This window comes from Mustela putorius, unplaced genomic scaffold, assembly GCF_011764305.1.
Source record: "Mustela putorius furo isolate JIRA1106 unplaced genomic scaffold, ASM1176430v1.1 tig00000083_pilon_pilon_pilon, whole genome shotgun sequence".
NCBI classification, from domain to species: domain Eukaryota; kingdom Metazoa; phylum Chordata; class Mammalia; order Carnivora; family Mustelidae; genus Mustela; species Mustela putorius.
Genome location: NW_025421273.1, coordinates 10848510 through 10857776, shown reverse-complemented (window position 1 = coordinate 10857776; position 9267 = coordinate 10848510). Strand labels below are relative to the sequence as shown.

The following is a 9267-nucleotide window of genomic DNA, read 5'->3' as shown; positions in this document are numbered from 1 at the left end:
GTGATGACCAGAGGGAGGCCAGGGGGCCAGGGCGGCAGGGCTGGAGGGCATGGTGGGAAGGAGCTGCTGCTTCCCTGCATCCACCCTGTGCTCTGCTTGGGGGCTCAGCCACAGGTGCACCAGGTGCCCATGGGCAGCAAGAGGCCAACAGGCGCTGGCGAGTTGGGAAAACCCCACTCAGAGGGTCCAGCTGCACTCACTTCCACCAAAGCAGAGCACAGCATCCTCCAGCAGCTGCAGCAGGACTCTGGGATGGGGCCCGTGTGGGGACCCCAGGAGCCACCCTGTTGCGTGGCTGCAGACAAGGGGAGGCCTGGGGCAAGCAGACACAAGCGAGGGTGTCAGAACGCACAGCAGCTTCCACCTCACACAGACATAAGAAATAGAAAACCCTTTTATTAACAGGTTTTACATTTACAGTTTATTAGCTAATCAACATTGACATGCAAAAATAAGCGCTAAATACAACCCTCTACAGTGTGGTTTCGTGTAAACTACAATGGGTCGTTTGATTTGAAAAGTCATCGGTGGTTACTCGGACTGACTGCTAGTTTCTGTAACAACAGCATTAGATCTACAGTTACGGAGCCATCAGCAAGGCCTCTGCAGAACTCGGTCCAGTGGATTTCCACGTGAATACATTCTCAAGCAGGAAATAAGGCGGCACGAATGACGTGACATTGAACCTAGCACACCGTAAGACTGCCCCCACGGCAGCACAGGTGCAGCCCCTTGGGCCCCCTTGCCGAGGATGGCCGTGGGGGCAGGGTGGCGGGAGGGGCGGGGGCGGGGGCGCGGGAGAACCGACTCCTGTTTCCCAAGCGGCCGAAGGCGGCGGGTAGATCTCTCTGAAAGGGGAGGGCATCAGGTGCCTCAGGTGCACTCTGGAGTCCTACCAGCAGAAGGCTGTCCCCCAGCACGGATGTGCGGACCCAAATCCACCCTTCTAGGAGTGCCCAGCTTCGCTCACTGATCTTTGGTCGCAAGAAACAGAAACGCAGGTGGGCGGGGGCGCACGGGGCGCCCGGCCTACATGATGTACACCTTCTCGGCTTGGGAGAAGTGGAACACTTCTTTGGTCCTCGGACAAACGACTTTGTCATCTTGACGGATGGACAGCAGAGACTGAAACACAACAGGGGCAGGGGGCACATGAACGTGCGGACATAAAGGCCAAACCTCTCCAGGGCACCCACCCACCCACCCACCGCTGCAGGAGGGCTCAGCTTCTCTCCGCACGCTGCCTCCGGGAGGCCTGCCTGTCTGTGAACCCTGATCCTGCAGCTTCTTGACCACCAGTCTGGCTCTCCAGGGGCAGCGTGGGGCCAAGCCGCCTGCACACGGGGACCCATACCCAGGGACTGCACCCAGCGCAGACAGCAGGCAGCTGGCAGAGACCGTTAGGTCTGCCAGATCCACCACCGCCCCCGTATGTCCCGCCCCGCTCCGCTGTCCCTGCATGTTGTTGCCCCTCACGTTGTAGCCGTAGACATAGCCATTGGGCAGCATCATGGGCGGGTTGTTCTCATTCATCACGTCACCAGAGATCTTGCAGACCAGGCGGGAGTTGGCGCAATGGGCCATGGGCAGGGGCTGTGCCAGCTTGTTCAGGGAACGGCTGCACACGGGGCAGTCGGGGCTCTTGGAGCTGCCGTCCTCCTTGTAGCACTGTCTGCGCAATGGTTAAGGAAGGGTGGGGGGCACTGGGCATGCTGAGGCCACCCCAGCTGCCAGGCAGGAATCAAGCCTGGAGCTCTCAAGACAGAGCAAACACTGCATCAAGCAGGAAAATGGCCTCACTAAGGCTGCACCAGCCCAGCCCAAGAACCCTACTGCCCCACACCCCTGTGCACCTGCCCCTTCTCAGGCACCAGAGCCCGTGGCCAGTGCCCACAACACTGTGGTCCCATCACACAGATGGCCACGAAAGCCAACAGCCCTGGGTCCCAAGGGGCCCACATGCCACATTCGAGAGGGACACTTGGGCACTGGGGTCACAATCCCACTGCTCTCTGGTGGCAGGGGAATGACCGCTATGCCAAACATGTTTTCAAACAAGACACTGGGCCAGGGATGGCCAGGGCTCAGACCAAGAGAAGCTCGAGGAGATTCTCAGGAATCACACGGGAGCCTTCAGAATGGCAGCCAGACCCAGCTGCCAGAAGGTACACCAACACCAGCCTTGCAGCCTGTGAGCAGCGCCGGATGGTGTCTGGGAATGAGTGAACACTGAAGAGGCTGGGGGCAGAGTTGCCCCACGACCACCACCCCTGACCGCCTGGGACCAAGCACCCACCACACAAACCACAAGCAAAGGCCTCATGTTGGGAAGGGTGTGGTGCCTGCCTGCTCACTGGAGGACAGAAGGCCCCAGATGTGGAGCCCAGGCTAAGGAGGGCCAAGCCTGCGGGTGCCCTCGCCCGCCAGAAGGATACGGTGTCTTTATGGCCGAGAGGCCGGCCTGCAGCGTCAGGGTGAACACAGAGTTGTTGCCCAGCTGGTGCAGCCGGTAGTTGTCGTAGCGGAACTGCTGGATCAGCATGCGCCACCGGGCCGGGTCCAGCAGGTCCTGCAAGAGATGGGGCAGAGCCGCGCTGGGGACGGCACAGGGCCATCAACCCCAACAGCGAGTGACAAAGCCTTCCTGGCCTGCCCTTATCAACCCGCGCCCGCCAGCTTGGACTCCCAAGTCTGCATGGACACGAATGATAAGGGGGGGGGGCTGTGGCCTCGTGGCAGGAAGGGGATACAGTGGGCCGAAGGACAGCACTGAGGTCTCAGGGGCAAAATCTCACTCCAGAAAGAAACTTCTTGGGCCAGGAGTCACCCCCATGTCACAGATGGAGTCATACAACAGAACAGGAAGCCTGGTTAATGTGTGTCCCCAGAGCTTCCCAGGTTCTGAGTCACCAAGAACAGCAAGGGAGGGCATATGCCAGCAAGACTGAAACCCTGCATGTCATGCACAGGGGTCAGGCCCCACGATGAGGGAGGAGATGCGGGCACCCATTCAGCAGGGGCTCTACGGGCAGACAGTACGCTCAACTCCAATGTTATAAAAACACGTCTTTAATGTCATTATTATTGTAACAAAGTCCACAGTGGACCAAGGTCATAGTCCAGAGGCTCTGCAACCCCCACCCCGAGACCCTTGGCCTTGGGCCTCTGGTGTGGCCACCTCTCCCTAACTAGAGCACATCGCCTTGCTCCTCGTGGGAACCCGAGACACACCTGTGACTGCCTGCCACAGGGGGCAAGGCCTCTGTGCCCTCAGCATGGCAGGGCATGGCCCTGCCCCAGCACTGCCCTCTGGAGTCCCGTGCCCCCCAGGCCATCCCCTCTGTGTGCACGCTGGTCTTCCTCAGGCATGCCGTCCGTGTCCAGTTACGAGGCCATGCATCAGTGGGCTGTGTCTGCCTGTCCCCCGCCGGCCTGGACTCTGCAGCGATTGTGTGGCTTCTCTTCACACTGCCCTGATGCCTCCCTGAGGGTCAGCCCTCCAGCCCGCAGGCGGGTATGGCACCTGCCTCATGCTCCCAGAGTGGACATCTCACCCTCCAGGGCAGGCCCTCTCTGCCTTCTCTCAAAGCTTCTCCAGGGCAGGGGAGAGAGACAGAAGAGACTGTAAGTTAAAGCTCAGTCTCATTCCTGCAGAGCCCGTGACCTGAGGCTTGATTATGGGACACTCCCCATACCTCCGAGCCACGTGAGTCCAGTCGTGGGGGAGATGCTGCCACTGCCTTGTGGATGGCCGAGCACTCCAGCCACCGGGGGCTGTCTGCCCATGAAACTGCATGGGGCAGCCAGGGCCTTGGAAAGAGCCCATCATCAGGGCTCAGGGAACAAGCCTGGTCCAGCCCACAGGGAAGGCAGTTTATTTCATTCCCCAGGAACAGGCTGGCAGTCGGGGGACAGCACATGGCTGAGCGTCTGCTGAGGGTGTCGGCAGGTGGACTTCCAGGCCCACAGAGTGCTGAGGGAGGCATATTCAGAAACTAGTTTCCTTCTAAGAACATACAGGAGGAAGAGCCACCCCCCAATCAGGCCAGTACCCTGATCTCAGGCTTTCCGACCCGAGACTCTGGAATTCTGTCACGGAGCCCAGACAGACGAAGACAGAAAACTGTGGGAGGAACTGAGCAACAAACACCTATACATGTGGGCACAGCTGGGAGAGCCCCGGTCTCCATGGGCAGCAGCAACAGGGTCCCAAGCAGGGCTGGCACAGGTGGCAGAGAGCACAGTGGCTTCTAGGGAAGGCAGTGCTTGTGTGCAAGGGACCTGGGAACGTGATGGCCACGCCTCCAAGCAAAGTGCAGGGTCAGGGGAGGGGGGTGGGGAGCCAACGGGGTTGCGGGGAGCCTGGCTTCTCTGGAAACATTTACCTTTAAAACGTGTGAACAGAAAACTGACACAGGGATAAACTCATCTAAAGAAATCAGAACTTGATGATTTGGAAACTTCCATCCATGTTGCAAAAAATGAGAAAGCTGCTCCAGAGAGAACACAAAGGGCATATCCAAGCAAGCCTAAGGACACCCATGGGGGTGTGACCAAGGGCTGATGGCCAAGGGGCCAGCATGGGGAGGAGCCAGAAGGAAAGTGGGAAGGCTGTCTGAATTCCTAGGTTCTCCAGGACACCACTGTGAGCAGTTCAGCTGCAAACACGTAACATCTCTCAAGACAAGAGGACCCTAAAGGCAGATCAGAGATTCCCAGGGCTGTCCTGAGGGTTCCAGATGGGCATCACCTGGTTTCAAGAGGCCAGACACGCTACCCTTGCAATGCTGAGCAAGCTGGCTAGTAATGCTATGTGACCACACCGGCCCAGACCCCACGTGGACCTCCAAGGCCAAGAGGAGCAGTGGAAAGACAATGGAGATGAGGCAGAACACGGGGCAAATGGGGAAGGCGACAGGTGAGGCACCCAGACGTGAAACATCTCCAGGCTGAGACCCCTCATGTGTGGTTCTGACCCAAGCCTCCCACTGGCAAGGCAGGAGCGAGAGGGGGAAAGTGCGTGTGGTGTGCGGTCCCATGCCCAGGCCCTCCCCAACCCTGAGAGCCCACAGGCACGGCTTACCTTGTAGGGTGAGATGTGTGTGTCTGGGGGGAAGGCCAGCATGCCCATCACCTGGCGGACCTCGTCAAGCTGGCTCCCTTCGGCCTGACTGAAGTGCTTCCTAGCGTGTCTATGAAACATTCCAGATTTGTCTGAGTTTGCCTTTCTATCTTAAAGAATCAGAGCTCCCCATCTGCCAGAGCCTCAGTACCAAGTAAGCCCCACCTCATGTGACCTGGGCCAGGGTCTGCCACAGCGAGGTGAGGCGAGGGTCCCTCTCCTGAAGTGGACAGGGAGGGGGATGAGGCTTGAGGTACCAAGCACAGAATCCCATTCAGAAAACACCAAGAGGCAGTGACCCAAGCCCTTCCAAGTGACCCTGGTGTACGTGAACCCAAACCCTGACGACACAATCCTGGGAGGACCCAGAGGCATCCCAGCTCTCGCAGTGCCTCAACAACTCCCTTTCTGACTCTGAGAGCCCACCTGCCACCCCAAAGGAACAGCCCCTCCCTGCCCGGGCTGCACAGATTGGGCTTGACCCAGGCCTCCCTGCACTGCCTGCCCCTGGTGGAGCCCAGGCTCCCATACCTGCAGACCAGCCTCCTGCCCAAAGGCTCCCTTGTGCCCACCCAATGGCCAGCACTATTCTGGGGCGGGTGGAAACAGCCTCAGAACCAAGGGCCCTGAGCCCACGTGCTAAGTCGGCCTCATGCTGCCTGGACAGAACAGAGCCTGGGTGCCAGTCATTAGCACCCTACTGTTCACAGGCAGGGCCCAGCCGGTCAGGGCAGACCTGACCCTCCACACTTCATTCCCCAGAGCCCAGGAGGCCCCTCTCTACATACCTCACGGCGTCGAGTCTCTTATTCTGCCGGATGAGCTCAATGAACTCCTGAATCCTTAGGCTGAACTCCAGGCAACTCTGGGAGTAAAGACAAGACCAGGCTTGGGGAGGGTTGCCACAGAGCCACACTCACAGGCTGACCCTGCCAGACCTGCTGGACACTGCACACCCCGCCAAGCAAGCTCAAAGCCCCCGGGGAGGTGGGTCTGGTACCAAGACTGTAATTTCCGCCTGCTGTCGAAACTTTCCTGGCTCTGACAGCACGTGGGCCCAGCGTTCCTGGCACAGTGGGAGCAGCACTGAACGCACGGACCGCTGGCCCTGAGTGGTTACCCACTGGCCAGGCTTCGGGACAACAGGACAGGCAGGCACAGGTGCAGGCAGGCTGCCAGGCTTCACCCCACGTCCCTGTGAGGAGGCCGCAGACCCTCAGCAGTTCGGAGGGTGTGAGACAGGACTTCCAGTGGGAAGCACGTGAGCCCTAGAACACAAGTTTCCACCCCCTTTCCAAGGACAAAGCAGCTGTATGGATTTGGTCTCGCGGTGATAAAGTAAAAGCATGGGGACGTGCCCCCAGAACCCTGTGTGGCATTGTCCACCCTGACCTGCTCTGGGAGAGGGAGGCCAGTTCCGGTTCAGAGGCTCTGATGCCTGGTGGGAGAAGAGGAGGAGAGACTGGGAGGTGGCGCCTCACAGAAGAGAGCAAAGCAATGTGCACAGAGCCAGTGAGAGAAGCCCGGTCCCAGAGCAGGGACACCAGGCTGAGGTGGGGACAGTCTGTAGGGACGCCTGGGGGGAACCTTCTAGGCAGAGGAAGAGCCAGTCCAAAGGCCCTGGGGAGGGCAGGTGGGACCAGGAGGAGCACAGGGCTGGTGGGGGCTGTCAGAGCAAAAGATGGAAGGTGCAGGGTTTGCAGAGGGCACGAAGTCTGGGACGTCAACTGCTAGAAGCAGCACTGCCACGCCCCTCAGTCGCGTGTCTGATAGGCGTCAGTACAAACATAGCACGTGTGGTTCTGAGGGGACGCTACCAGGGGGCACCACCAGCAGAAGCCCGAGGGCTAACTCTGCAATGTCCCTCCGGTTGGCTGGGGTCGGGGGAAGGCAGGAGAAATTAACTTTTATAACCTAAGATGAAAAACTGGATTATTTAACAAAGATGCTAATTTAAACTCACATATCTTCAATATGGTTTTAGGAAAACACTCAGTATTTCCAACCAGAAGCAAAATACATGGAATTAACAGAACAAGAGAAAAATCTCTGCGTTCTCCGCTCATTTACCATTTTGCCTTCCACGGCACCTGGGTCATGAGATGACATGGATGGTCTATGAGGAAAGTCCGTCAGTCAACCCCAAATGTCCAGCGCTTACCAAGTTTACCAATCATGTGGACTGCTCCCACCCGAGCCTCCAAGCATGCGCTCTGGCATTCTGATGAAGCCTCTTAGCCAGGCCCCAGGGATGGAGTCCTCCAAGCCCCCACCCCAGTTCCACGGACACCAGGGTGGAGCACTGGCTGGTGTGACTTCCTTGGGGGCCCACCAGGCCGTCAGAGGCAAAGGTGCAGAGAGCTACCTACGTGGTGCCCAACACATCCACACCACAGGAGCTTGGGGCCTGAGTGTGTTCCCTGGCCCCCTCCTCTCCTGCCCTCTGCACCAACGTGGCAATCTGTCCTGACCCCCAACTGGATGGAGCCGATGCTATGTGCTGGGTGGCAGCACAAACCAGCCCCAGCTATGACCAGCAGAGGCCGAGGGGTGAAGACAACGAGAGGGGCCCTGCCTGCCTCCACAGGGCACCTGACAGTTACCACTGCTGTGCTCGAGGATGCCAGCAGCTCTACCGGCAGGAGGGGGCCACCAGGTGGGCATCCCAGACAGACAAGGTCATGGTCAACTCCCTGCGACTCACACGTTTAAACATGTTCTACTACCGTACAGCTCTTTTCTGGTAGGTCACCTTCCAAACAGTCCGCTAACGGACAAACACATGTGTACCGAAACCCAGGTGCTCAGACTCGAATGTGAAATACCACGATTCCAGGTCATCACACCAAGCACGGGGGGCTGAACAGGTCCTTCCCGTGCGAGCCAGGAGGGCCTGGCGCATGCACATTTATGACTCCGTCAGCTTCCTAGACGCAGCACCCATGTTGTGGCTTCCGCTGTCCTTAGGTGTCTGGAGATGGGAGTCAACTCAACAGACAGGCGCCCACCACTTTAGAAGTATTTTCCAGCTATGTGAAACTTGGGTCTCAAAGTTCCTTTTCTTGCCTAGAGTCTCACAACTGATGTGAGGGATCCATGGTCGTCAGGCATGGCCCCCCCCCACGCATCTGTCCCCTCCCCCGCCTGCGTGTGCGCTCACACGTGTACACACACATGCGCACACTGTCTGGGCCTACTCTGCTCAGCTGACACTGCAGAAGAAGCCTGTTTTCGGGTCATTAGCTGGTCTTCCCGGAGCACTTGGGAACGGCTGTTTACGCTCTCTGCAGTTAAATGTTCCAGTGACGGGAGCCCGCCGTCGCGGATACGGCCGCCCGCCCTCCCCGCTGGGACCCGGCTATGCGGCGGTGCCCTCGCCAAGCAGCAGCGTTGACTGGACGTAGCAGGGCTTGCAGAAACCACCTGTCAGGATGGGGAGCTACGTCCCTTCGGACCTGGTTCCCACCGTGCGGCACAGCTTGGGGGCTGGAGCAGGAGAGCAGGGCAAGTGTTACATACCAATTCTGGCTTTCCTTTTATGGTTTCCATACCAAGATCCTCACTCTCTTTAGGGGGACCACTGGCCACTCTACTTTTCCGTCCCGTCTTCGCGTCGTGCTCGCTTTGGCGGCCCTGAGTGGCAGAGAGCGTCACCCTTGGCTGGTGACTATGTGCACATGACAAGCTCAACCGGGGAGAGGTTAAAGGCGCTCAGTTTAGAAAACAGAAAACAAACAGTTTTTCTAACGGAGGCAGGGGAAGGTTAATAGAAGTTAAACATTTCTGCAAGCTCCGGGGACAACACCTGTCAGTAAGCATGTTTTGGGTCTCTAAGTTATGATTAAGGGTCCACTCTGGAAGCTGCTTGTGGGTCTCAAGAAAAGCTGTACCAGAGAGGAGCCCAGCCTGGAACGCTGCACCCCTGCAGGCGGACCGGGCTTTCCTGCCTCGGTGACTAAGGGGTCGGGGGTGGGAAGGACCTGCAGCCGCTAACAAGCTGAGCACACGCAGGCAGGCGGCACCTTGCTCCTTCAGAACCCCATGCTCAGAACACTTGTCCAAACCATAATGCAGAACGGGGTACACTTTTTAGGGATTTTACCTAAAACCCAAACATCACAACCAAAAGTAACCCCAAAGCTACA

At 58.3% G+C, this 9267-nt stretch overlaps 1 protein-coding gene across 2 annotated transcripts in view; it reads right to left on the bottom strand.

Moving 5' to 3' along the window:
* Positions 1-376: 376 nt before the first annotated feature.
* The window catches only part of MAEA (macrophage erythroblast attacher, E3 ubiquitin ligase), a 32289-nt gene continuing 23398 nt past the window's right edge, over positions 377-9267 (bottom strand). Inside the window, exons 5-10 of one of the 2 annotated variants that reach the window (XM_004772317.3) lie at positions 8642-8755; positions 5911-5987; positions 5084-5192; positions 2436-2569; positions 1477-1672; positions 377-1125 (exon numbers count right to left, since the gene is read on the bottom strand). In XM_004772317.3, coding sequence (XP_004772374.1) covers positions 1030-1125; positions 1477-1672; positions 2436-2569; positions 5084-5192; positions 5911-5987; positions 8642-8755 — 726 coding nt within the window. In that variant the 3' untranslated portion in view covers positions 377-1029. The remainder of the gene's footprint in view (positions 1126-1476; positions 1673-2435; positions 2570-5083; positions 5193-5910; positions 5988-8641; positions 8756-9267) is intronic. The other variant, XM_004772318.3, reaches the window with a different exon arrangement.